At 52.2% G+C, this 27,851-nt stretch overlaps 2 protein-coding genes across 5 annotated transcripts; both read left to right on the forward strand.

Moving 5' to 3' along the window:
* The first annotated feature begins 369 nt into the window (after nt 1-369).
* On the forward strand, nt 370-13,029 carry JPT2 (Jupiter microtubule associated homolog 2). Its single transcript, XM_061549044.1, has 5 exons — nt 370-524; nt 6,256-6,416; nt 8,087-8,211; nt 8,717-8,765; nt 11,593-13,029. Exons 1-5 carry the CDS (start codon nt 472-474, stop codon nt 11,817-11,819), a joined length of 615 nt encoding a protein of 204 aa, XP_061405028.1. The 5' UTR covers nt 370-471; the 3' UTR covers nt 11,820-13,029.
* A 2,507-nt stretch (nt 13,030-15,536) lies between these two features.
* On the forward strand, nt 15,537-27,805 carry XRCC6 (X-ray repair cross complementing 6). Of its 4 annotated transcripts, none has more exons than XM_061548926.1 (14): nt 15,537-15,636; nt 17,340-17,461; nt 18,256-18,371; nt 18,799-18,914; nt 19,666-19,801; nt 20,180-20,434; nt 21,108-21,297; nt 22,074-22,260; nt 22,713-22,881; nt 23,779-23,940; nt 24,989-25,121; nt 25,700-25,800; nt 26,476-26,592; nt 27,440-27,805. In XM_061548926.1, exons 3-14 carry the CDS (start codon nt 18,290-18,292, stop codon nt 27,646-27,648), a joined length of 1,857 nt encoding a protein of 618 aa, XP_061404910.1. In that variant the 5' UTR covers nt 15,537-15,636; nt 17,340-17,461; nt 18,256-18,289; the 3' UTR covers nt 27,649-27,805. The 4 variants fall into 4 exon arrangements, with proteins under 4 accessions (XP_061404910.1, XP_061404911.1, XP_061404912.1 ...); XM_061548927.1 differs by having other exon boundaries at nt 18,259-18,371; XM_061548928.1 differs by lacking the exon at nt 17,340-17,461 and having other exon boundaries at nt 15,546-15,636.
* The last annotated feature ends 46 nt before the right edge of the window (nt 27,806-27,851 follow it).

Consider the following 27,851-nt stretch of genomic DNA (forward strand, 5'->3'; position numbering starts at 1 on the left):
ATGTAAAAAATGTTTTAAAATATACAGTATATTTTTGTTATGATGCGCGGTGACGTCACGAACCGTTACGTCGCGTGACCGCGTCGGGCTGCGCGGTGACGTCACCGCGCTGTGACGCGGTCACGCTGCTGCGCGGTGACGTCACGAACCGTTACGTCGCGTGACCGCGTCAGCCGCGCGGTGATGTCACCGCGCTGTGACGCGGTCACGCTGCTGCGCAGTGACGTCACGAACCGTTACGTCGCGTGAACGCGTCAGACGCGCGGTGATGTCACCGCGCTGTGACGCGGTCACGCTGCTGCGCGGTGACGTCACGAACCGTTACGTCGCGTGAACGCGTCAGCCGCGTGGTGACGTCACCGCGCGATGATGTCATCGCGTAGCCCCCCCCCGTTATAAGTCGCGGCGCCGGGCAGCCGGCTCGCGGTGACGTCACGGGGAGTCGTGTTGAGAGAGACAGAGAGCTGCAAGATGACGACCACCACCACCTTCACGGGACTCGACGAGGCCAAGCCAAGCTCCAGGTCGGCTAAACCTCACACGCACACGACTCCTCGTACACCTCCGTCGCCGTCATCCTGCACGTTGATGTTGGGGTCGCAACAATTCGCGGCGGGTGAGGCGGGTGAGGGGGGGGTCTCGATGCCGCTGCCGCTGCGGAGCCCGCAGGGGCCGATGGTGCGAGACGGGGCGCGGCCACCCCGGCGGGACCCCCCTCGCACCTACAGCCACAGCACCACCACCATAGCCACACCACAACCACACCACCACCTACAGCCACACCAACCACCACCATAGCCACACCACACCACCCTCAGCCACACCACCACGCGCCACATCACCCTCACACCACCCCAACACCACCACCATAGCCACACCACACCACCCTCAGCAACACCACCACCCACAGCCACATCACCACCCCACCACCACCCACACCACCACCCACACAAGCCACACCACCCCCACACACTACCCCCACACCACACCACACACACCACCCCTGCACCACTGTGGGAATACGCGCCAACCCAATGGGTGCCCCCCGCCCGTCCGCTACATCGATTCCGCAGACCCGCTCGTCGAACCGATTCCCAACGTTGAAATTGACTCTTTAAAAGCGGTAAATCGGTGGCTTTTGTTGTTGTTCGGGTCAAACCCCCCACCCCGTTGACCTCGTGTCTGCGTTCGGGTCTCGGTAGAGTTTGCGCAAGACGCGCGATGGGGATTTAAAATGTATTTATAACGAGGCCGTTGTGGATCGATTCTCTTGTTCACGCGAGTAACGGAATCGTCACGCGCCTCCTTCTTCCCGCGTTAAACATGAAAGAGCCCTGGGGTTGGAAAATGACGGCAGCCGTGGTCACTCCACTGCTGGATGATGACCCCTTCCCCCCTCTCTTAATCAGCATCATCTCGCCATACCCCGTCCGTCAACCCCCTTATCAGTGCCCTTGGATTATTACAGACCAATTAAGACCTTATTGGTCACCCACGTTGTCCTTCTAAATCGCGACGTTCATCTCACAAAGCCCCATCTACAAGCGAGAAACACAAATAGACGCGTTCTGTTTTATTGTTGCCCGAATTGTGAAACGGCCGTACCCCGTATGGACCTGAGAACTCAATTTCCCTGCACAAGAATGCGGGGTCAAGAGTGTGGGTTGGCACGGTTATGTCTCATTGCCACGCGATTTAGTGTGACACAATGAACACGTGGAGGCTTTCGCGACCCATATCCATAAAATATTACCGTGATCAAAAAATGTGTCTCTACTAAATAATGAGTCTCTCTCGTCCACGCTGTTGTGGAACAATAAAGTACTGTACCGGTCACGTCTTGAACGCAATTTCGCTGTCGGCCCGTGTCTTTGTAAGCAAAGCTCGGCCCTGCTGATGAGACCCGCTAGTGTTGAACCAAAGTCCGTGGCCGTGCCACTGATGGGATTAGTAAAACGACTTACTGTACTACTGTATGCCTTCTTTAGTTTGTTAAACAATTACATTTTGAGCGGTCATTGATGGACGCCCGGACGATCGTGTGATTTTATTTTATTTGAGAAATACAATTAAAGCACATTTTTAATTTCAATAACATCTCGACAAACACGTTACAAATTCAGACATTAACTTCGCCATCATAAATTAAACGTCGCTTTGAACTCGCGTGACCCCGGTTTGATTCCCGACTACGGCTCTAACATCGGGGGCATCTCAAGCGAACCTGGACACATCGGTTCCCACCACCACGGCCACCATCAATCCACACTCACCAGCGTGGTGAAGTATGGTCAAACAAACCCCCACCCCACCCATGACCGAGACGGTGTGGGGAGGCCTTCATCCAGCAGTGGATTGACAAAGAGATAAAACGGTGCATTCATATACGCAGGCACTGTGGGTTAAGATGTATAATTAGTCGTGCGTTTACGTTAGGCGGTCGAGCGGGGAGCATTTAAATGGCAAATCGGTGTGGTAAATTGAACCATTCGACGTCCGAATGAATGACTACGCTAATGGACGAGAGTGCACGTGTGTATTTAAAGGTCAGATTTACACGAATGTTGAATGATTGAAGGTTTATTGAAATTTTCCTGCGTTTTGAGGAACCGAATGAAGGAATGGTTAGCTCAATCTTTGATGGCCATTCGCTTTTGAGAGGAGAAGGAATAACGGAACGATCTAATAATTAAATTCGATGATTCCGTGTTTTTGCGTGTGGGGGGGGGGGGATTAACGGGTGTTGAAAATAATGAACTACCATTTTCTCTTTTTTTTACGCAATAGTCGAACGTTATTGTCGGGATGAATGGGGTTGCTGTGCGATTAATGGCTTGATAATGGTGAATAAGTTGTGCCAGATGATTGGGGAGGGGGTGGGGTGGGAGAATGAGAGGAGGAGGAAGAAGAAGAAAGAGCCCTTTTGGTTGTGGTGATTGCCTGTTCCGGTGACACATCCCTGCATCGTGCCGCGCCCTCCTCCTCCTCCCCGTTAACACTCCAGGCACGGCTCCATCCCCACGTGCCCGACTCTCCACATACACAGATGCGTGTCTGTCTCGCCCGCCCGCTCGCCAGACACGATGCTGTATTTCTCTCTCTCTCGTTGTCTTCTCGCCCGTTGTTGTTCCACTATTGTTGCCCTGCTGCCTTTGCAATTCGCTGTGGTCGTTGTTTTTTTTTTTGGGGTAATTGTTCCGTGGCGTTCGTGGACCTGGTGGTGGTGTTGCGCATTCGATGCTGCGTGCGATTTCTGCAGCGGCCTTTGTCACATACTGATGCCTAATTGGGATGTAACTTGCCACGGACGGTGGCGTGTGCAGTATATATATATTTTAAATTATGTATACTTGCCATTAACAATTCTATATCATTAAGGGTGTTGTGTGAAGTAATTTGTTTTTATTGCACGCGCGATTTGTTTGTGACCTCTGGTACCGTGTTGCGTTTATCGTCATCACCCATTGTGTCTACACTGCTGGGTGAAGGCCTCTTTTCACCCGCCTCCCACCCCATTTGCCAGTCCTCACGGGGGTGCTGATTTGCTCCGGGTTATCCTGCCCAATAAATAACAATGCACAAGTAGTAGTTGCATTGTGTCACTTGAGACTGCCTTGCCCTGGCTGCTGTAGACAAAAAATAGATTTTGTCTCGAGTACAAATCAGCATTTCATTGTTGTGTATTCCCATTTTGTAGTGTAATATTGTCTTGCTGTATTGTTTGTAAACGTTGTGTTTGGTCTGCGGTCACTACCGTACTGAGCGGGTCCCCTACGCCCCTTTGTTCTGGCGCCCAGAGATGTTCCGTGCGGTATCTGCCATAAATAATAACGACGACGACGAACATTGACGTGTGCAAGAAACATTCTGACTTCAACATGGAACGTGAAACCACCGACTTCCTTTTAACGCTTATTCCGTGAACCCCCCCCCCAAAACCTTGCCTCTCATCATCAGCAGCGCCGTGCCCTATTTCACTCGGCTCATCTTTTGTTTAAACATTTACCGAGTCAGCCGGTTGCCCCCCCCCCCGCCGCCGCTCGCTCTCCGCCCCCCACCAAACGCCAGGGATTTTGTGGCTGAGTAGCGCGAGGAGGGGGGGGGGGCTCCATTTGCTGGATTGTAACTCGTGCACAGGCTGACGAGCTGCCCCCAACTCTCCTCGAATGACACGAAGCAAATGTTAATGTTTCGTCTACCTCGGCAGTCCGCACGTACACACTCAACGGGGTATGTATATGTTCCTTTGTTATCCTAAAGAAGCTGGTAATATAGGGTAATACATTGCTAGATGCCCCGCCAATTAAAAATGGAGACGTTCTAAAGAAAATCTGTTTTATTTCAAAGCCTCTGCAGGATTCCCACTTCTGCATGTCTCTCACCTCCGGAAATCTTCCACCTCCGCATGTCCCTCGGCTCCGCATGTCTCCCAACAAGATATCCACGATCTAGAAGCATGGGGTTCGCTAATATCCAATCGCCTGTTGAGAAGATTTTTTTGAAAGAGTTTATTTTAGAAATCAATGGGCTATCTCCTAGATATGGAGTGTGGTGTGCTGTGATGTGTCTTGTCTTGTATTGTATCATCATTGGCAGCTCAGTCTAGTGGGGAGGGAAGGGGGCAAGGTGTTTTAGCTTGTTTTAAACTAAACCAAGTTGCACTGCAATGCTGATGGTGGCCATTTTCATTGGTGGCTTTGCCTGGGGGCCACACAGGTGCGCGGAAACAGACCCCTAATCTCGACCTCCACACCCACGCGGTGTGGTCAGCCGGCGATCGCTCACGATCTTAACCGAGCTGGAAATGGGAAAGGTGCGGTAAACGTTACCGGCAACAGCAAAGCGGAGACGATTATAGCAGTCGCCAAGGCAGTTTTAAAATGGTTTAACTTTTTTGTGTGTCTGCCTCCCATCTCCGTGATGGGAGCGGTTGCACAGCGGTTGGGGCGCTGCACCACGAACCCAACGAGCCCGAGTTCGATTACCACTCATGGCCAACACCAATGACGATGATCTTATTCAGTCCTGGGCCTCCCCGAAGCCGATTCTGCCTCAAATGAGTACCTGGTGCGATGAGTGAACATCGCCACTGGGGAGACAAAGGCGGCAAGGTGTGGTGCTGGCCACCCACCAACCCCCTCGTGTGCCGTACCAGCCTTCATAGGTTCTCGCTAACGGCACTTGCCCCAACAATCTGTTACGGCTACATGGGAGATCTTTGACTTTGTTTGTCAGCCTCCATGAAGTGAAGCCCGCGTGTCCGTGTCACCGTATCTTTGTCGATCGACATTGTTATGTCTGCTCACCAACCGCCCTAACATAAATAATTAATTCGAGTGCAAACCATTGGCACAATTCGCGTATGTCAGAATAACGCCGGGACCAGGAATTTCGGATTTGCTGCTGCGTTGGCAGTGGTGCACAAGCGCAATATAACAAACGGCAATAACAACAAAAAACTCGACACGTTCGTCTGGTAACACTGTGCGTTGCCTTGAAACGAAAAAGTATTTCACAGGTGACGTTTCCTGCGATGGCTCTTCTCCACGGCGCATGGGGGTGCCAGGCCCCATGGTATTAAAAAAAAAGGTGCAGTCTTCAATCCATTGCCCGAAACCTCACCCATTGTATACCTTTTCCTCTTTGAAGCAGGAATTTAAGCATAATTTTCCGAAGGGTTTTTTGTTGTTGATGCGTCTGTGTGTGTGTGTATATGCCGATACACGTGTGCGAGTGCAATTTTATGCAGGCTCACCTTCGCGCCTGCGTGTGTGCATCTCGTTGTGTGTATTTGTTTTTGTGTGTGTGTGTGAGCGGTAGTGTAGTGGTTTGCGTGCTGCACTACGGACCCGGCAACCTGGGTTCAATTCCCGCTCACGGCCAACACCAGTGACTATTATCTAAACTGGTCCTGGCCCTCCCCTAGGTCGACTCGGCCTCAATTCAGTACCTGGTCCAATGCGTAAACATTGCCACGAGGGAGACACGAGGGAGACAAAGGGTGCTGGGCGTGGTGCTGGCCGCCCACCCCCTCGTATGCCGTGCTTCATAGGTGTTCGCGAACAGCACTTTCGCTAACAGTCTGTTTCAAGGCTATATGGGGGGGGATCTTTGTCTTTGTGTATATTTCGTGTAATGAGCTTGCCTCTCCGTGAAGCGTCTTGTGCGTTTGCATGCAGACGCGCGTGCGTGTGCATTTTTCTCATTGTTTGCCGCTTGCGTTGCCGCGACCTGCATTTCTGCCGCGCGTCACAGGGTGCTGAAGCCACCTGGCGGGGTCTCTAGCAACATCTTTGGACCGGTGGATGATGCAGCGGCGCCGTCAGGCGCTCAGAAACCCAAGAAGACGTACTCGAGCAGCGTGTTCTCGGGCGCCGAGGAGAGCCAGCCCATGCAGCGCCGTAGCAACCCCCCAGGTGCTGCCCCCCTCCCCCCCCAACTGTCCTGGCCCCTGAGCCCTCAAACTTGACCCCGCCCCCCCCCAACCCTGACCCTTGACTCGAAGTCGAACCCGTCGTCCTGAGCCTAATCCCCAGACCCGATCTCTCCTCTCTCAACCTTCTGTAGCGTTCCCTTGTCACTAAAAAGGAAAGGCGCGATTTCCGTCACTGGTTCAATCGCCCATTTTTTGAGTTTCATCGAGTCGGCTTGTGTGTTTGTAACAAGATAATTATGACAATTCAAGGGACAAAAATGAAACGAGGCTGTACGTCTAAATTCGGTTGAACCTCCTAGGCAACGCCCTGGGCCTGCTCGCGAGCGCACGGGAGTCGTCGAACGCGTTGCTCGTGCTCCTCCCGAAGCTCTTCCCGTTTTTCTCTTTTTTTTGGCGTTTTATTTCCGGAAGCGTACAGTGGCTTCGTGACAAAGGCCAAGAGGGGCCCGGGCATGAGCGCACCAAAAGCGTGCGTGCGTTTGCCAGATTTTATTGCCGTGTTTGCCCCTTGGGCTTTGCCTTTTTTTATATAGGCGCCAGCCTCCGCCGGAGCGACCGCGTACGTGCGCGACACGGCGTGTGAACTTTAGCCAAGGAGCTGAAACTCGGTGATGCGATGGCAAAGCCACGGGTCATGGGGGTCCAGGCAGTAAAAAAATAAAAGCTAATACCCCCGTGAACGTCTTTTCCTTATTATCTATATCAAGAACGCGGGTAAATACGTGCCCCCGCCGCATGCGGAAGCGGCGCGCATTTCAACCTGCGCTCTTGAAAGTAGAATTTGACAAAGACGCCGGCGGTATTAGGGTCGGGGGTGCTGCTGCGGTGTAATTGGTTGGCACACGCGGCTTGAGACCCAAAGGTCACCGGTTCGATCCCCCAACGGCGTGGGAGTTGAAACAATGGGCACACGTCTCTTACATCCCTCGGTTCCCCCCCCCTATCTACCCAGCAGTATAAGCAAATGGTCACACCAACATTAGTCATGAGGTGGGTACGCCCACCTCTTCCAATACCTCCTGCCAGAGTGGAAGAGTAGACCAAAACATCTTGCAGAGCGACGTGCAGCTAATGCCCTTCCGCCAATGTCTCCACAAGTTAGACAAGTCACGGCTGCACCGTTATATCGAAGGCTTGTGAGAGTTGGTGACACCTTGGGGAGGTCATCATCCAGCAGTTGATTGATCATGATGATATATATTTAATTTGGGTTGTTTGAGATGGAGACATTTCCCCATGGGGGCTCTTGCAGTGAGGTAACATCTCGCCACACGGAGAGATAACGTCACAGAAGCACTGCCGAAGTCACTTCGTTACCAACGCTAGGGGCACTCGCTTTGTACTTGCCCTTTTTGGAGGGTGTTTGTCACGTGTCGGTGCAACCCGAGCACTTTTATTCTCAAAGCTCTCATTGCCGACCGGTCCGCGATCATCAACTAGCTCCAATTGAGAAAGGGCGGTTTAATCGGGGTTCAAACCTGGGTTTTCAGCGGTGCCGGCTCTGTACTCTGACCACAGTACAAGGCCTCTAAGCCACCCAGCCACTTCGAGCCTGTGCTTTTTTGTTTATTTGCACGTCGGAGAAACAGCTGCCCCTGACAGCTGTTCAAATCTGTGCGTGTGTGTGTGTGCGTGCGTGTGCGTGCGCAGGTGGCAAGAGCAGTGGCATCTTCGGTGACCCCGAGCCGGCGCAGAAGCAACAGCAGCGCAGCAACCCGCCCGGTGGCAAATGCAGCGGCATCTTTGGCGACTCCCAGGCGGCCGGGAAGGCCAGGGTACGTCGCCAGCTCGTCGGCGCACCGTCACATACATATGTTACGTCGCTAGCATCACGTATGTTACGTGCGCGCATGAGTTTTCAGCTAACTACGGCCGTCATACTTGTGAGTGTAACGACGCATCGATATAAATAGATTATCGTACACACGTTGAATCGTGCACGCAATTATTAGTCTGCTTTACCAGTACTTTAACAACACAGATCAGGCAATGGCGTGAACATCGAGTTCACACAAAAACAGCCATTGGGAACACCGAGAGCATTAACTGAGGTCGTCAAGATTCCCAATTTCAGGTGCGGATAGTGCACACATCCACGAGGTGACTCGTGTCAACTCGTGTTCATTAGTCTCCAGTGGCTACAAACGTCGGTTTGCATCACAACTCTGAATTCGTCACAGTTCGTCGGATCGCGAGGTGTGTAACAGGTGGGCGGGTTGCAGAGCCTTAATGTCCATGTGCCGCGGTGGTAACGCCGCGTCGTCACCGTGTGTCTCGCAGGATGCGCAGGACGGCGGCGGCGGTGGCTCCAGGGCTGGACAGGGCCCCGGTGAGACTCCTCGGCTGTTGGCGGCGCCACCCGCTTTTGAGTTTTTCTTTGATTTTCGCACTTTGATGCCCGTGCACCCGCGCACCGGCGGTTTGCTTGTGTCGCGCTCTGGCGGCGCCCACACACTCACGGACGGGGCCTCCCCCGAGGGGCGAGGGCTGGGAGGGGCTCCCGTCCCGCTTTGGCTGAAGGTCACGCGATTGCTTGCTGGTCCAAGCAAAAACCCCCCCATGTTTTTCTCAGGTTATGTTGCGACGATACAATTCGTATTTTTTTTTTATAAATAAATGCGAGCTCCTGTTAGTCCCTTTTCAGATAAGTTTGCATCGTTCGGCCTGTATTCTTAGTTGTGGCTCAGGCTTCGTCTTCTGGCTCAATTGAGCCCGACGCAAAGCGTTGCTCAACTTGAGACGACTCTGACTGTCTCGGCCATGAGCGGGATTCCACGAACCAAACTTTGTGCCAAGCGACTGCTGAGCCGCTCACTCAGTGCAGTCTTTGAATGCAACTGAGCGGCTCAAGCCTGAGCTGAGCCAGGTCTACAAATTGGGCTCCAGTGGATGGTCGTGGTGTAGTGTGGGCAAGGGAGAAAAGTCAATAGTAGTGTGTGGTAGTTTTAACACGTAGGCTTTCGCGACCGGTATTATTCAAATAAAGGTTTTTGGGTTTGATCGCATTATTTATAAATGTGTCACAACCCTCCGCCACCCTAAAGCAGTGAACTATTTGTCTTTTGTCAACGTGACACATTTTTTACTGATTGGCCGTGTCGGGTGGTGGAGGGTTGCGACACATTTATAAATAATGCGATCTAACCCAAAAACCTTGATTATGGGTGGTAGTTTACTTAAATTTTCCATCTGCTTTGGCAAATTTAACCTTTCTGAAAATATTAAACCACCTAGTGACTGGATGAAAAGTCAAATTATTTTTAAGGACATTAATAACCCATTTCATCGGCCGTTGAGCCAACCACGGTCACTAATCTGGCTCTAAACTCGTTCCACAGTTGCCGACTGTCGGTCATCGTGAGAGCGAGCCGATTTTGTAGGTGGCGCGGTGGAAGTCGCCCTCCATGCGGAGATTAAAATACCAAAACGCCGACGCGGTTTTAAACTATCGGCACGAGATGCAGCGATGCAAACGGAAGTGCGGAATTTAACATTCCAAACCGCACGATCGTGGGGATAGGGTTGGGGGCTGAGCGTGGTGGGGGGGGGGGGGCGGCGGAGGCTTGGCTACGAGTCACGGCTTTACGGGCTGCGGGTTGAGCACTCGGTCCTGCTGTGGTGGTGCCACTTTTGATTCCCACGTTTATTTTTGCAATGGAGTTTGTGGCGTCACGACTGTTTTTATTTTTGCCCCCCCTTTTTTGTTCTAGTTGGCTCATAAGTAGACGCGTGAAGGTAATTATTACGCGCACGGCCTCTCTCGTAGACTCTGCACGCATTCCTCTCCCCGCCCGCCCCCCCCCCCTCCTCCCGTGGTCGCGCAGAACGACTGCTCATCCAGCATGGCCGTAGACGTCGGATTTGTGTTTTTCTTAGTTTTTGTTGGCACGCATTTTGTACGAATCGTCGGCATTCCCTCGCTTTTGTCATACCCTCCATTTGACCCATGTAACAGCTGCATGCGTCCACCGTGCCGCGTAGCGCACACGTGCGTCCGCACGGGTGTGCTTGCTGCTGAAGGCAAAGAGAAAGTTTACACGGTCCATCTGGTGGCTTGTTGTCAATCGCACCCCTCCAGTGGCGAAAGAGGTATAAACGATACCTCTTTTTCCACTGTACATCTGGGCCATCCCAAGCCAGCCTGGCGCGGCCAGGTTGTTTTGCCACTGCAAAAGCCGAGCTGTGTTGCATACGTCACTCAATCGCACGTAATGAATGCGTCATTAGCCCTGCCCCTTGGCGCAGCTTGGCATTGAGCAATATTCGGATGTCTTGTGAGACCATCCTTTTGCCAGTTCGGTTCTGGATTGGCATGATAAATAGCCAGTGGAAAACCCACCCATACCGTGAAGTACCCAGCGCTGGCTTGGATTGGATGTGCTCGTGGGGCTGGGGTCCTGACGCTAGCTCGCATATTTGTTGCTTGCGCCAGGTCTGCCCAATCAAGCCCTCGGCTGGCGTTGTAAACTTTGCCCCTTGCCGCGCATGCGGTGCGAGTTGCTTGCCGAGTGTGGTGGGATGATGATGGTGGAGGAGGAGGAGGCGTTGTGTGTATGCATGCCGGCTGACATTTCAGCTCTTGTTGCAAGGCTGGTCGGCTGCCTGGGTTAAATTCATCGTTGAGGTTTGCCTGGCTCTGCTGGCGGGCGGTGCGCCATCCATCACCGCGAGAATCCCCTCGGTGATCGGTGACTGCTGATGCCGCGGTGCGCAGAGCGCGCTCCGATCATTTGCGGTCAGGGTCAAGTTTTCGGCTGAGATTGGAGGGCCGGCAATGGGGGAGAAGCGTGCCTATTCATAGCATCAACTCATTGGCTTGCTGTGCCGCATTCAGCATTGAATGTCCTTTATTTTGCAATTAAAAGTACATCTTCTGCTTTTCTTGGAAGGTACTTTTTGATATTAGAAACTTCAAAATCTAAAATAATGATCCGAGTTGGGATTTAATTGTTGCTGTTAATGGCCACAATTTAACATTTTGTAATTCGCAGACAAGAGAAGTGGGAGCACTCATATTCTGCGACCGCAGCTGCCTTTTCCAAGAAGAGAATTAGAATGGAAATAATAACATTTAAAACGTGTTTTTTTTGCGTGTAAACATTGTCGGTTTAAGAAGGCTTCACAAATAACTGCCGGATGTCGTGTCCGTGACCCAGGAGTGGACGGTGAGAATGGCCAAGGCAGTAGCACCGAGAAGGAGCAGCAGCAGGAGGTGGCGGCGGCAGCAGCAGCTGACGACGACGAAACAAAACCCAAGACGACAGAGACTGACGTGGTGAAGGAACCCGTGGACACCCACGAGCCCCGGCTGGGACCCCCGCCCAGGGCGCAGACTCGCATCAGCCAGCCGCCCGGCGGGAAATCGAGCATCTTCTTTTGCTGAACGCGTAGCAGACGCGGGGCCGGTTGGGGTCACGTCGTTGTTTATTCGGGTCACACCTGACCCCAAGACCGGTGGTTTGGTTACCGGGGGGGATGTGTGTTAGGCTGCACCACTGCTACGATAGGTAAAATAATAGACGATTGAGGTAAAATTCACGATCGCAGTTTGACAGGGTACACGTTAAGAAGAATTTTGGGAGGTGTTTAAAAGTGAAAAGGGGTGTTCTAGAACCAGCTGCGCCCGAGATCGGCACGTGGCCATCGATCGCAAGGTGACGGCGCTGGGGCCAGTCGCGTAGCGGAGTGTACCGGCCCACCCTGGCAACCAAACCATCGTCGTTGCCAAGGAGATCCTTCTGTCCCTTCTACCCTGATGCAACCCCAAGTAATTGGATTTAAACAAATTGGCCTTGACAGAAACTGTCAGGCGTATGAAAAGCGCTTCGAACATGACGTTACTAATTGATGTAAAGTCTGGTTACTGTTTTTGTTGACGTTTTGGCCGTAAAAAAGGCTTATCCATTAATGCGCTGGCAATCGTTCAGTCCTCGGCTGGATCTCTGTGCCCAAAGCTTCCTACACGCCACGCTGCCTGGTGCCTTAAACCCACGCGGCTGTTCTGTGACGGGTTTGCCTTTGTCATATTTCCAATTAAAAACATGACAAATTTTAATGGGATCGAACTCTGTGACGGTATTAAATTCATTCATATTAATCGGCAGCCATTTGTACGTGCTTTGGTTTTTGTACTTTTATTTTTTTAAATTCTATCTGCGAAGTTGAAGCGTTGCGCCAACGGGACCACAACTGAACCTTTTGAAAGATTTGGTGAAAGAGAATACTTTGTAGAATTTAAGAGGTGACGGAAAAAGGAAAATAAACTGAGCAGGCCGAGGTTCGCTCGGCTTGGTGCTGATATTCTCCTGCGTTTGTTTACATTAGAATAAAATGCGACGCTTCTCTCCTGGCAAACGTAAAGCTCGCGCACGTATGCGGCACCGCGTTCTCTCACTGCCCCCCCCTCCGCTGCTGCCCTCGCTACGTTTGGCCAAACTCGCCGCACCTCTTGCGCTCTCAACGCTTTGCTGTGCCTGTTCCTGTGCCGTCGCCGCTACTTGGCTGCTGCCCATTGCTTGCTTGCTTGCTTTTGATGGCCGCACCTTTGCTTGTGTCTTGCTACCAAATAAAGCTGCTGCATTTACTGCAAAATGTCATCGTGTCGGTTTGTGTTGGTCTATTTTCTGTTTTGACAAATAAAAAAAAGTATTTTTTCTGCCTCCTATTAAAAAATTAAACTTTTTTTATATAGAGGCAGAAAGAGGAACACGTGGATTTACAGAACGTACGCTGGTTTGACGATTCAACGGGTAAGGAAATGAACTTGGACAGGACGCGTTGCAAGAAGGGATGGTGGCCAGTGGTCGAGACGAACTGCGGGAGTGGAGGCTATTTTTCAAAAGCGACCTGGCCACTAATGATAGCCCAACGGAAGTGGCTTATTGCGTGAGAATTTATAGCAGCCAAATACTCTAAATGCACGTTTCTTAATGTAGAGGGAAAATCCGGAGGACCCATAGAAACATCCACGGGGGGAGAGACATGCAAACTCCACAGCAGGCGTCAGGGTCGGTATCGAACCCACGACCTCCTGTATACCAGGCGAGGTAGTTTGACATCTCGCCACCGTGATATCGTCTGCAAGTCGAGGGGTGATGTTATCTGGTGTCTCCAATTTAAGACATTTTTCAAATTTCTACGGTGACGCTGCCACATCTGCCTACACTCTTGATATGTAACATCGCGAGATCTTTGACGTCCACTTGTTGAGCGGATGGCGAATAGAACGTACAACGTGATGACAACATACAGGGAACACCTCTACTTACACACGAGTTGGCTTCCAGAGATCTTCGTAAGTCGATTTGTTCGTAAGTCCAACTTTTACACCTGCCGATTCCAAACATGATGTACGGCATGTACACGAAACCTAGGGAGAATGGCTTTTAAATTCCTCTAGATGTAGATGCCACTGGTTCTGCAGATGTAGATGCCACTGGTTCTTCACGTTCTGCAGATGTAGATGCCACTGGTTCTTCACGTTCTGCAGATGTAGATGCCACTGGTTATTCACGTTCTGCGATGTAGATGCCACTGGTTCATCACGTTCTCATATATAAGATTCCACTGGTTCTTCACGTCGTTCTGCAGATGTAGATGTCACCTGGTTCTTCACGTTCTGCAGAGATAGGATGCCACTGGGTATTCCACGTTCTTCATATTATATGCCACTGGTTCTCAGTTATGCAGCTGTAGATGTCACTGGTTTTTCACTTTCTGCAGATGTAGATGCCAACTGGTTTCTTCACGTTCTGCAGATGTAGATTCACTGGTTCTTCCCGTTCTGCAGATGTAGAGTCACTGGTTTTCCGTTCTGCAGGATGTAATGCCACTGGTTCTTCACGTTCTGCGATGTATATTCCACTGGTTCCTCACGTTTTCTGCATATATATAATCCATGGTTTCTTCACGTTTGTTTCTTCAATTGTAGATTGTCACTGGTTATTCACGTTCTGCAGATGTAGATGCCACTGGTTCTTCACGTTCTGCAGATGTAGATGTCACTGGTTTTTCACGTTCTGCAGATGTAGATGCCACTGGTTCTTCACGTTCTGCAGATGTAGATGTCACTGGTTCTTCACGTTCTGCAGACGTAGATGCCACTGTTTCTTCACGTTCTGCAGATGTAGATGCCACTGGTTCTTCACGTTCTACAGATGTAGATGCCACCGGTTCTTCACGTTCTGCAGATATCGATGCCACCGCCATCATCTATTGCGCGGCGGTTGAACTTACGAATCTCGGTCCGAACAGGCAACTACATAACAAGACGATGTCTAAATGAGACGATGCCACGACGCGAGGTTGCACTTTGCAGACGCAGCAGGTCACGCGGCTTTCGACAGTGTCAAAGGGGTTGTGTGGTGTGGACTTGGGAGTGCATGAGGACAGCATTTGAGTGTTTTGTTGATGGATAAGGGAGTTCTTTCACGGGAAGGCCATTATCACATGACGAGGTTTTTTCTTCATTAGAACACCGTCTGCTCAGAGGTCACTCACAACAGCCCCACCTAGTGGACATGTCACGGTTTACCCCGTATTCTTGTGCAGGGAAATTTAGTTTCCAGCACTTTTTGGTTCTTTCGGTAAAGTCACGTAGTTAGAAATAAATTAAAACAAATCACGACGTTTCGACCGCTTGTGTTGCGATTTTTTTAATTTTATTTCTACCTACTGTGACTTTTTTGAAAGAAGCAAAGAGTATGGATTCCTGCAGTCACGAAAACTTTAAATCTAGATTGTGTGTCCAGGTCCATACGGCGTACAGCCGTTTCAATACGGGCAACAAATAAAATAACGTGTGTCCATTTGTTTGTGTTTCTTCCCTTGTCATGGGACTTTGTAGGACGAACGTCGATGTTTATAAGGGGCACGGGGGTGACCAGTAAGGTCTGAATTGGTCTGTATACGGTAGGGGTTGAGTGGAGGCGGGGCTTGAGTGGGCGTGGCTTGAAAGGGGACGTGGCTTGAAAGAGGAGGGGCTTGAAAGGGGGCGTGGCTTGAAAGGGGAGGGGCTTGAAAGGGGGCGTGGTTTGAAAGGGGCGTGGCTTGAAAAGGGGAGGGGTTGAAAGGGGAGGGGCTTGAAAGGGGCGTGGCTTGAAAGGGGGCGGGGCGAAGGCGAGCGAGTGGCGGGAGGCTCCGTGTGTCGTCGTCGTTGTTGTTTGACCGTCGCCGCCTCCCGTTTTGCTGTCGATTATCCGGTTTGTGGTTGTTTTGGCGGGTGTTCATCTGCCGTTGTTTGTTCTTGTACCGCGCGGGCTGTTTAACGAGCCGAGGGTCGGTGGCGGAGTCTTGAAGAGGCGAGCGGGCGGGCGGGCAGGGGGCTGTCGTGTTGAGTGAGGATGGAGTGGTGAGGTGGTGAGACTGTGGTGAGTGAGCTGTGTGTAGGGTGGTGAGGGTAGGGTGGTGGAGCTGTGTGTGAGGTGGTGAGGTAGGGTGGTGTGCGAGGAGTGTGCATGGTGGTGAGGCTGTGGTGAGTGAGCTGTGTGTAGGGTGGTGAGGGTAGGGTGGTGGAGCTGTGTGTAGGGTGGTGAGGTAGGGTGGTGGAGCTGTGTGTGAGGTGGTGAGGTAGGGTGGTGAGTGAGCTGTGTGTAGGGTGGTGAGGGTAGGGTGGTGGAGCTGTGTGTAGGGTGGTGAGGGTAGGGTGGTGGAGCTGTGTAGGGTGGTGAGGGTAGGGTGGTGGAGCTGTGTGTGAGGTGTGAGGTAGGGTGGTGAGTGAGCTGTGTGTAGGGTGGTGAGGGTAGGGTGGTGGAGCTGTGTGTAGGGTGGTGAGGGTAGGGTGGTGGAGCTGTGTGTAGGGTGGTGAGGGTAGGGTGGTGGAGCTGTGTGTGAGGTGGTGAGGTAGGGTGGTGAGTGAGCTGTGTGTAGGGTGGTGAGGGTAGGGTGGTGGAGCTGTGTGTAGGGTGGTGAGGGTAGGGTGGTGGAGCTGTGTGTAGGGTGGTGAGGGTAGGGTGGTGGAGCTGTGTGTGAGGTGGTGAGGTAGGGTGGTGAGTGAGCTGTGTGTAGGGTGGTGAGGTAGGGTGGTGTGCGAGGTGTGTGCATGGTGGTGAGGCTGTGGTGAGTGAGTTGTGGGTAGGGTGGTGGAGCAGTGTGTGAGGTGGTGAGGTAGGGTGGTGAGTGAGCTGTGTGCATGGTGGTGAGGCTGTGGTGTGTATTGAATGTTGAACTTCTTTCGCACCGTACGTAGCCAAACCGTGCTAATCGGAGGTGCGGGAAAGTTTGGCTGAGGGTGAGCGTAGGGGTGGTGAGGCTGTGGGGGGGTGTGTGTGGTGAGTGTGAGGTGTGTGCATGGTCGTGAGGCTGTGGGGTGAGGTCAGTGTGAGGTGTGTGCACGGTGGTGAGGGCAAGAGTAGGTTGGTGAGGCTGTGGGGTGTGGTAAGTGTGAGGTCTGTGCACGGTGGTGAGGCTGTGGGGTGAGTGTGAGGTGTGTGCACGGTGGTGAGGTTGTGTGGTGAGTGTGAGGTGTGTGCATTGTGGTGAGGGCGAGAGTAGGTTGGTGAGGGTGTGGTGAGTGTGAGGTGTGTGCACGGTGGTGAGGGCGAGAGTAGGTTGGTGAGGTGAGGTGTGGTGTGAGGTGTGTGCACGGTGGTGAGGGCGAGCTTAGGGTGGTGAGGCTGTGGGGTGAGGTATGCGGTGGTGAGAGTGTTGGGTGGTTGTGTGAGGGTGAGGTGGGGTCGCGAGTGCGTTGTGGTGGTGGTGTGTGTGGGAGTTGAGTCAGGCTGTGGGGATGGTGAGGGTGGAGGGTGAGTTTTGAGTGAGGAAGTTGTATGGTGAGTGTTGGGTGAGGGGGTGTTTAATGTCTTTATGTTTTGTGTGCTATTAGGGGTGGTATAATGTCAGTACATTGAGTGTGATAGTCATGTGTGTGTATGTAATGGTGGTGTGTGTGTGTGCGATGGCGCAGTTGGGGGCACAGGTGGTGTATCAGCCAGTCATCTCGGTCATCTCAGTCAGTCGACCCGTGGCACCTGGGTCTGCCCCGTGACCTCCTGCCAGCGGGCGTTTGACACTTCACGTGGCCTCAAGGTGCACATGGCCTGGCACAAGCGTCGTGGTGACGTCACCGCCACTTAGTGGCGAATGGCGGGTGTTGTTATTATATATGCTGGCCTTCATAGGCGCTCGCTAACAGCACTTGTCCCAACAGTCTGTGACAGCTCTACTGGGGGATGTTTGTCGTCATCTTTGGTGTATGTGTGATGGCCGAGTATGAAGACAGGGCACACGGTGTGTATGCAGGTGGAGTGCTGCAAAAGGTGTGGTGGGGCTGAGCTAAAGTTCTAGATTTGAAGCTTTCGTGACTGCAAGGATTCATATTCTTAGGTTTTTTCGGTAAAGTCACGTAGGTAAAAAATTTTAATTAATAAAAGTAAAATAAAATAAAAATCACGACGTTTCGGAGGCAACACAAGCTTCCGTCTTCAGGTGGAACCGTCACAGCACGATAGCTGTATCAAGTGAGAGAAATTCCAAGAAACAGTATTTGTATATATACTGGTTGAGCTAAAGTGTTCCGTAGTCGTGATGGTGGGGCGTGGTGTGATGCACGCCCATGGACAGAGCGAATGGGTTAAGGTCATGGGGTCGGCAACCAGAACAGATACTTTTTTTTCGAATTCTGTAAAACAAAAACACAAAAAAACTCAATATTTCAAGAGCCGCAATGCACGCGATGAATATGAGATGGCGGCCCTCAAACAATGTTAAGAAGAGGTTCTTACAGAGCCGCATGCGGCTCCTGAGCCGCGGGTTTGTCGACCCCTGGGTTCGGGGGTGGTGCGCCACCAGGCTGACGTGAACACGCCTGTCTGTGTTTGTAGCAGCTGAACCGCCTGCCCGCACACTCCCAGCAAGATGAGCTTCCCTGCCCACGATTGGAAGGAATTTGCGGAGAAGGATGTGGACGAGGAGGAAGAAGAGGCGGCGGAGGGGCAGGGTGCGTAATTTTTTGTGTAAAGTGTGGCTTCTCCCACCTCTTCCAAGACATCTGGCCAGCATGGAAGAGTAGGCCAAATACCCTCTAGAAGGGCCTCTGTAGTGCGGCTTCCTCGCCCTGGTATGCAAGAGGTTATGGGTTCGATCCCGACTCCTGACATCTGTATATTTTGAGTTTTCATGTTTCTCCCCGTAGTCGCGTGGATTTTTCTCCAAGTCCTCCAGTTTTTCCCTCCACATTTAGAAACATACGTTTTGAGTAATTGGCTGCTATACATTTTCACACGATAAGCCACTTCAATGGGCTATCATTGTGGCTAGGTGATTTATGATTTCGCTCAGTGGGCCTTACCTGGTAAAATACAAATAGTTTAAGCAATTACAAGACTGCAACTTTTTTTGTGTCTTTTTATCTTGGGTCGGTGCAGGTAATGGGGGCCCCTCGGTCAGCCGAGACAGCCTCGTGTTCCTGGTGGACGCGTCAGAGGCGATGTTCATCAAGGAGGAGGACTCCGAGCACAGCCCCTTTGAGATGAGCATCAAGGTGAGCGGATCTGGTGCCACGGTGGCGAGATGTTAACCCTGACGCCTGCGGTATATTTGGAGTTTGCATGTTTTCTCTCTCCCTGTGGTCGCGTGGATTTTTCTCCGTGTCCTCCGGTTTTTCCCTCCACATTTAGAAACAATGTGCGTTTAGAGTATTTGGCTGCTATACATTTCCACGTGATAAGCCACTTTGTTGAGCTATCATTTTTGGCCAGGTTGCTTCTGAAACAGAGCTATGGAGCTCAGTGGGCCTTTCCTAGTAAAATAAAAATAGCTTAGTTTTTCTGTCTCTTGCAGGCGCCATAGCCGAGCTGAACAAGGGCAATTGCCCAAAACGTCCCCTGTTTAGGCCACGGTATAATTGTCAATTGTTGAGTTTTGTTGTTGGTTGTGCACCGCTACAAACGCAGCAGCGGCAGAATGATTGGTTCAATTAAACCAGCCGGCACGCTTTCCATATCTGGCCCACGGGCCAAATGTTCTCCCACGCCTGGTTTAAAGTTATCTTGGACATCCGAAAAATATAGATCATTATAAAGGGGCATTTTTAATAGATGTTTTTGTTGCCCCTATTGTCCGTTGTGTTGCAATTGTGATATCGGAATGATGTTAACGGGGCGAAGAAATTTCCATTCGAAACTTGCACATTGCTAAAGCAGTTCAACGCCACCTCCGCATCAGGGTTCCTTCCTGCCCATAACAACTTCACGTTAACTCGATCCCCTTGACTCCCTGGCCCCACCGCGCAGTGCGTGCACAGCGTGTACCTCTCCAGGGTGATCAGCAGGGAGCGCGACCTCCTGGGGCTCGTGTTCTTCGGCACAGAAAAGCACACCAACGAGCTGTTCAAGCACGTGTACGTTTACCACAGCCTCGACATTCCCGGTGAGCTGCTGGAGCTGCACCCGCCATCGTCACAGTCGTCGTCATCGTCGTCACTTTGATCACTAATACGTCGATTTTCGCGGTTGTGCTGCGTATCTCTTTGATGTGCTTTCAGGGTTTGTGCTGCGTGTTCATTGTGTAAATATCAGCGCTGGGGAGACAAAGGCGGTCGGGCGTGGTGCTGGTCACCCACCCCCTCGTGTGTCGTGCCGACCCGCCCATACTGGACACCTGTGAAAAAGAGCTTCATATCTCATCGGATTCCTCCAGTCTATACAAAGATTCTGATTTTAATAGGTGCTCTTTAACAGCACTTGCCCTAACATCCTGAAAATGCTATTTCCGGGGGATCTTTATCTTTGTGTGTGTGCGCGCTAGGCGCAAGCCGCATCCAGGAGCTGGCCCGGCTGACGAGCTGCGACGTGCGGTCCAAGGTGGAGTCGCTGCTGGGTCACTCGACCGACTTCTCGCTGCGCGACGCATTCTTCACCTGCTCACAGCTCTTCAGCGCCTCCAAGGACCGGCTGAGCCACCGGCGGGTGTTGCTGCTCACGAACCAGGACGAGCCGCATGCCGACAATGCGGAGCGAGCCAAGCTGGCGCGCACCAAGGCCGCTGACCTGCGCGGCATCGGTGAGTCGACTGCCACCGTGGACGTGCCGATTAATCGATTAGGCATGTTTTTCCTCTACGCTCGTGGTTCGAGCGTGGCGAGATGGTAATTATCTCGCCTGGTATGCAAGAGATCGTGGGTTCAATCCAAACCCTGATATCTGTATATTTGGAGTTTTCATGTTCTCCCCGTGGTCGTGTGGATTTTTCTCCGGGTCCTCCGGTTTTTCCCTCCACATTTAGAAACATGCATTTAGAGTATTTGGCTGCTATAAATTCCCACGTGATAAGCCACTTCGTTGAGCTATCATTTGTGGCCAGGTCACTTCTGAAAAAGAGCTATGCAGATCAGTGGGCTTTATCTGGTAAAACAAAAATAGCTATAGTTTAGTTTTAGAGTGAACGACACGGAAGAAACGGAGACACAAAAGCACGAACCGAAGACAAAGTACAACCGAGACGAAAAAAAATAATTGATCCGTAACTTTGAATCGTGACAGTTCATTGATACACGGACGGATGGGGATCAATTATAACACACGCGGGTCACCGTTGCCGCTCTCCATTATTCACACACAAGCCTCAGAGGAGTCACATCGCGAGTCGTTGCGGGGGGTGGCGTGAGGTCGCGTTTGCCCTGAGCCCTCCCCCGCCATGCGGCGCTGACGCTTTTGCGCCCCGCGCTCGTGGCCAGGCGTGACGTTGGAGGTGCTGCCGCTGGGCAAAGCCGGCGGGTTTCGCATGGACGCCTTCTACCGCGACATCGTCAGCGAGGAGGAGGGGGGGGGCGGGGACCCCGGAGCGTCGCGCGACCCGGCGTGCCGCCTCGGCGAGCTCCTGCAGGTGGTGCGCACCAAGGATTATCCGAAGAGGGCGATGGCTCGGTGGGTTCCCATGCGCCAGGGGATGAGCGTTTGGCGGCCGTCTGCGTGTGTGATTGCTATTCTATTTCGTGTTTCGTTTTGTTGTCCTTCCCCCCGCACCTCCGACGAGCACGGTTGGCTACGTACGATGCTAAATACGTTCTACGTACATACGTGTGTACGCACGAATGGGGAGTTGTAGTGTAGTGGGGAGCGGTGGTGCAGCGGTTAGTTCGCTGCGCTACGAACCCAGTGACCCCAGTTCGATTCACGCCCACGGCTAACATCGGTGACGATTATCTGAACCGGTGCTGGGCCTCCCCTAGGTCGACTCAGCCTCAAAACCTAGTGTGATGTGTAAATATTGCCACTACGGACACGAAGGCGGCCGGGCATGGAGCTGGTCACCCACCTCCTCGTGTGCCGTGTTGGTCTTCATGGTTGCTGCTCGCTAACAGTACTTGCCCCAGCAGTCTGTTCAAGGCATTATGGAGGTCTTTGTCTTTGCAGTGGTAGTGTAGCTATTAGCGCGCTGCGCTTTGAACCCAGCGACCCTTAATATGATTTCCGCTCACGGCGAACACCAGTGATGACTATCTCTGAACTTGCCCTGGGCCTCCCTTAGGTCGACTCAACCTCAAACGAGTACCCGGTGCGATGTGCAAACTTCAACACGAGGGAGACAGGCGGCCGGGCGTGTTGCTGGCCACCCACCCCTTCGTGTGCCATTCCAGCACTTGCCCCAACAGTCTGTTTCAGCTACGTCTGTCGTCCTTGTTCATGCGTGCGTGAACCAGGCTGCCGCTGAAGCTGGGCGAGGGCTTGAGCCTGGGCGTCGCCGTGTACACGCTCACGCGCACTGCCCACAAGTCCTTTCCCGTAAAGCTATACCGCGAGACTAACGAGCCCGTCAAGGCCAAGAAGCAAACCTTCCACGCCAAGACGGGCCGCCTGCTGCTGCCCAGTGACACCAAGAAGTCACAGGTGAGAGGGCAGGCGTGGCGAAGGTAGGTAGTATTAACCGTAAACTACCGCGCCGTCTCTTCACGTCGGAGGTTAAAGATCCCGTGACGATGTTCACAGCGTTGGTGTACGGTTTTTTTTCTGCAATATTTTGCTGTCTTTTCTTGGATTTTCTGTTTGCACTTAGTCACATATTCACTTTAAGATGTTTGTTGTTCATGTTTTTGTTTGTTGCGGTTGCACCCGATTCAAGAGCCGAATGGCTCGCAGGGCTATACCTAATAAATGAACTTGATAAAGGAGTAAACATCACCACTCGGGGAGACAAAGGCGGCCGGGGGTGGTGCTGGCCACCAGAACCTCCTTTGTGTACCATATCGGGCTTCGTAGCCGCTCGCTAGCAGCACTCACCCCCGCAGCAGGCTGTTAGGGCTACAAGGGGGATCTTTTGTTTTTGTGCGGTGCAACATCAGGTGTACGGCTACAGACAGATCGTGCTGGAGAACGAGGAGGTCCAAGAGGTTAAGAAGTTCTTTGACCCGGGGCTGGTGCTCGTTGGCTTCAAGCCCATGGAGTATCTCAAGAAGCATCACCACCTGCGTCCCACGCAGTTCATCTACCCCGAAGAGAGCCTCTTCACAGGTGTCCAACCCTAACCCTGACGGCCGGGATACACGGGAGGACATTTTACAGGATTGTGTTTGTGTGTGTACATGTTCATGTGCATTGGTGCTTGTGTGCGTGCGTGCTTGTTTGGGGAGCAGTAGTGTACTGATTTGCGCACTGCTTCACGAACCATGTGACCGGAGTTTGATTCCCGCTCACGGCTAACATCAGTGACAAATATCTGAACTACTCCTGGGCTCCTAGGTAGACTGAACCTCACATTAGTACTTTTTTGCGGTGTGTAAAACATCAGTTAAAGGCAGCTGGGCATGGTACTGACAACCCTCCCCCTTGTTTGCCGCGCTGGCCTTAATAGGCACTTGCTAACAGTACATGCCCTTAGTCTGTGAAAGGCTTCACAGGGAAATCTTTCTTTTGGCTGTGTGCGCTTGTGCCTGCCACAAGTGCTGTGGTGACATCACCGTCAGTTAGTTGCGAATGGCAGCTTGTTGTGTGTACACGTATAAGTGTGCGAGTTGAGGTGTGGGTGTATGATTGTGTACGCATGTGCACTCGGCGTGGGTGTGTGCGGATGCACGTGCGTGTGTGTTGTGTGGTGGCAGGTGGGGAGCGGTAATGTAGCGGTCAGCGTGCTGCCCTTTGATCCCAGCAACCCGAATTCGATTCCCGCTCACGGCCAACACCAGTGACGCTTATCTGAACCGGTCCTGGGCCTCTTGCCCTAGGTTTGACTCGGCCTCAAATGAGTACCTGGTGCGATGTGTAAACGTCGCCACTGGGGAGACAAAGGCGGTCGGCGCGTGGTGTTGGCCACCCACCCCCTTCCTCGTGTGCTCGCCAACAGCACTCTTGCTCCAAAAGTCTGCTAAAGGCTACACGGGGGGGGGGGGGATCTTTGTCTTCCTTGTGTAGGGAGCGCGCGTCTGTTCACGGCGCTGCTAACGCAGTGCCTGAAGCGCGGCGTGTGGGCGCTGTGCCACTACACGCCGCGCCACAATGCGCAGCCGCGCTTGGTGGGGCTGCTGCCACAGGACGAGGTGAAGGAGGAAAACGGCGCTCAGGTCACGCCGCCCGGTGAGAGCCGCCGCTCGCTGTCGCGCTCGTGTGATCGCGACAGCCGCTCCTTCAGCAGCTGCGTTCGGCGCCATTCAATTCAGAAGTTCCTTATTGTGTTGTCTTGTTTGTTCTGTTCATGTAACCTTGTTCACTTCAAGAAATTGAGTAACTTCTTATCGAGTACACCCTCTGTTGTGCTGCTGCTGCTGCTAGCTGCGCTTGGCATTTTAGGTCTGTGGATCTGTACTCGTCAAATGTGATCAAAAATAATGTTTACGTTTATAAATCGTCATTGTTAAATAACCACCGCGCTCGACTTTCACCCGATTGTCCGCACCTATTTCAGCTTTAGTAGCGTTGATTCTTAAATGATTGTCGGGTTAGGTCATGTATTGATTTGGCCATATCTGTTGTAAACTCCCACCCCCCCCCCCCCCACACCTGACAAAGCCAAACTAATGAAATTTGCACTTGTACAAGCGATTTGACGTGCCAACTATTTTTGGTTCAGCTCACTGATAATTTGAATAACAATTCCCACAACCCAATTCAGCAATTAGACACGATCTTTCGCTTGGAACTTTACAAAGCATCTTCAGCACAATATCCAGAAAGTCAGAAAAATATTTAAACGGCAGAATATAATTATTTTTGTTGACGGCCAGTTGGGGGCTTTGGGTGTGTGCTCAGCAACTCCGATTTAATATTAAAACTACTAAAATCAATTTTTTTTATTATACCAGGTAAACCCACTGAGCTATATCATTCTTTTTAAGAAGTGACCTGACCACAAATGATAGCTCAATGAAGTGGCTTATCAAATGGAAATTGATAGCAGCCAAATACTCTAAACGCATGTTGATTCTAAATATGGAAGGAAAAACCAGAGGAGAAAAATCCTCACGGCCACAGGGAGAGAGACACGCAAACTCCAAAATATACAGCAGGCGTCCGGGTCGGGATGGAACCCACGATGCCCTGCATACCAGGCGAGGGAGTAAACATCTTACCACCGCGGTGCCCCAACCCCCCCCCCCCCCGCTGGCACGCACGATGCCGAGCGCAGGCTTCCACATTCTGTTCCTGCCGTTCGCTGACGACGTGCGCAATGTGCCGAAGCTGGAGGGTGTTGGCTGGGCCAGTCGCGAGCAGGTGGACAAGATGAAGGCCATCGTGGAGAGGCTCAAGTTCACGTACAGGTGAGGCGGGTCATGGGGGCGGGGGGTGAGTCGAATCCATACCCAGCTGCTCTCGGAGGGTTTATTTGTGTCTTTGCGACACCGCGCAAGACGGTGTGGATTTTGATAGCGTGTTAAGTGAATCTCAAAGACGTTGCATGGAAAACGGTAGCGCATTTTTTTATTTTGTAGAAAAAGGAAGAGGCAGTCCGTCTGAATGGGCAGAGGGTCCAAAGGTAACATTTGCATCACCTTTGGTCTGCAAGTGTTGTGAGCGTAGCAATTTAATTTGAATTGATGAACTAGTAAAATAAGCCTGTGCATCTGATTCAGCGTGTAAAAAGTAAAGATGAATTATTCATGGGCCATATAATAAGAGACCGATCTATATGTACGTTTCTTTGTGTGGAGAATGTCTAGATCACTCCACCAAATTCTACGAATGCGATAAGTTAAAACGGTTAAAACGTGCATCATAGCTAACTCTTAGATCCATATTCTGTATTCCGTTCCTCCAGAATCGTTATGTAGTGTTCCCCTCTCCTTCGAGAGGCGCTGACCCATCTATATTTGTGTCTGTGTTTCCCTGACGGCGGCAGGAGCGAGAGCTTTGAGAACCCCTCGGTGCAGCAGCACTACCGCAACTTGGAGGCGATGGCGCTCGACCTGGAGATGCCAGAGGCCATAGTGGACTACACACGTGCGGGCACCCACCCGCTCGCTCGCTCATTAAATTTCCTTGCTCAACCACTCACCCACTTGTCTTCTCACTCGCTTGCAAGCTCACCCACTTGTGTGGTCACCCGTTTACCGGCTCACTCTTTCGCTCGCTCGCCCACCCACCCGCTCCCTCTCCCACTTACCTGCCCACTCATTTGCTTACCTATTCACTTGCTCAACCAATCACCCGCCTAGCTGCTCACCCGTCAACTTGCTCACACACTCAACCACTCACCCGTTTACTCATTTGCCCGTTTACTCATTTGCCCGCTCAACCATTCACCGGATATCTTGTTCATCCATCACCCATTCACCAGCTTTCCCACTAAACCAACCGTCTGCGTGTGTGCGTTTGTGTGCGGCTGTGTATCTGTGCGTTCTGCCCCCATGTCTTGTCTGTGTATTTGTGCGTGCATCTGTGTGTGAGTGCACCTGCTTGTGCGTGCGCATCTGTGCACGCATCCATGTGAGCGCGTGCACCTGTGCCTGCATATTTATGCATCTGACCATTATTCCTGTATTCTTCGTGTCTGTATGTGGTCCTGTGTGTGCATGCGTCTGTGTGTGCATTCGTCTGTGTGTGCATGCGTCTGTGTGTGCATGCGTCTGTGTGTGCATGCGTCTGTGTGTGCATGCGTCTGTGTGTGCGCCACAGGGCCCCCCGTGGAGCGAATCGAGGAGCGAGCCGGCACCCTCATCAGCGAGTTCAAGGAGCTCGTGTTTCCCCCGGGCTACGAAGCGGGACAGCCCAGCGGCGTCAAGCGCAAGTCAGGTGAGGCCGGCCAACCGCCCCCCTCCCACCTCTCTCCTCCCCTGCCCCCCTGCTGCCTTCCAGCACCCCGTTTAGCCTGGTCCTGGGTTTGTAGTCAGGAATCCTCCATCACTTGGGATAAATGCGCAGAGAGCCCGAGACGAAAGAAATCCCAGCGTAAACGATATCCAAGTTACAAAGGCTTCGTGGCATCGACCCACGTTTCCTGTGCACGTGACGCAGCCTGGTCTAACACGTATGCGGCCTACGAGAGCTGTCTGCGGCCGGACGAGTGAAAAACTCGATCGATTGAGCAAGGTTTATTGTGGAGCGACAGTCTCATGGAGGCGATGGGACAAGGAGGAAAGGACCCGGAGAGGGACAGAGGCATAGAGAATGGCAAGACAGAAAACATGGAGATGAGACGTTGTCTGTCAAGCGATTTGTTTGAAGCCTGGATAAGGAGAGTAATGACGACGGTGATGATGATGATTTTCATCCGCGTGTTGCCGATTTGACTCCTCGGCCAGAGGCAGCCTGCTACCCCAAATCGGTGATGCAGGCGTCAGATGACACCACTTAGACATGTGATGAGTCGCCCCACCCCCTCAAATGTTGAGTCACAATTCAAGAATTGATTCTCATTTGTTTTGTTCTTATGTGTTCAGTCTTGTTCACCCCATTAGCCCAAAATGTACCATTAGCATGTAATTTGGATAAACCCATCAAAATTTCTCACGTACGCAATCGACGCCCGCGTCGCGAGCGTATGGATTGATTTGAACCGATGGCCTCGTGCTGACTTGCCAACCACCCCTCGGTGCCAAATGACCTCTGCTAATTTAAATTTGTATACAATTTGTACCAGCGGTGAGAAAAACAGATAAGCCCAAGGTGGAGCTGGTGCTGAGTAACGAGGACGTGCGGGCGATGGTGCTGGACGGCTCGCTGGTGCGCCACACCGTGGCAACCCTGCGGGACATCTGCAAGCGCTTCCAGCTGCGCCACCCGGGCAGCAAGAAGCAGGACCTCATCGACTCCATCACCAACTACTTCAGCAAGACCGAGCCGATCTAAGCTCACGGTGACACGTAGGGTTGTCGTCCCCTGTCTCTAAAGCAGAGGCCGTTGCGGATCGGTGACAAGGCGAGGTGGGCATCGTGTAACCTGTGCACGTGGCGCTTGGGGTTAGGGATTCGGAGTTAAGGGGGGTAGTGTTGGGGGTTAGGGATTCGGCGTTAAGGGGTTGTGTCGGGGGGTTAGGGATTCGTGTCGATGAT

This window comes from Lethenteron reissneri, chromosome 10 (assembly GCF_015708825.2).
Source record: "Lethenteron reissneri isolate LAM-NWPU_2019-01 chromosome 10, ASM1570882v1, whole genome shotgun sequence".
Lineage (NCBI taxonomy): Eukaryota > Metazoa > Chordata > Hyperoartia > Petromyzontiformes > Petromyzontidae > Lethenteron > Lethenteron reissneri.

Coding starts and splice junctions, on each gene's coding strand:
- JPT2 (XM_061549044.1), top strand. CDS start 472: ATGACGACCACCACCACCTTCACGGGACTCGACGAGGCCAAGCCAAGC. Junction 8,212..8,716: donor AGGCGGCCGGGAAGGCCAGG/GTACGTCGCCAG, acceptor TGTGTCTCGCAG/GATGCGCAGGACGGCGGCGG. Junction 8,766..11,592: donor CAGGGCTGGACAGGGCCCCG/GTGAGACTCCTC, acceptor TCCGTGACCCAG/GAGTGGACGGTGAGAATGGC.
- XRCC6 (XM_061548926.1), top strand. CDS start 18,290: ATGAGCTTCCCTGCCCACGATTGGAAGGAATTTGCGGAGAAGGATGTG. Junction 23,941..24,988: donor CGCTCAGGTCACGCCGCCCG/GTGAGAGCCGCC, acceptor TGCCGAGCGCAG/GCTTCCACATTCTGTTCCTG. Junction 25,122..25,699: donor AGGCTCAAGTTCACGTACAG/GTGAGGCGGGTC, acceptor TGACGGCGGCAG/GAGCGAGAGCTTTGAGAACC.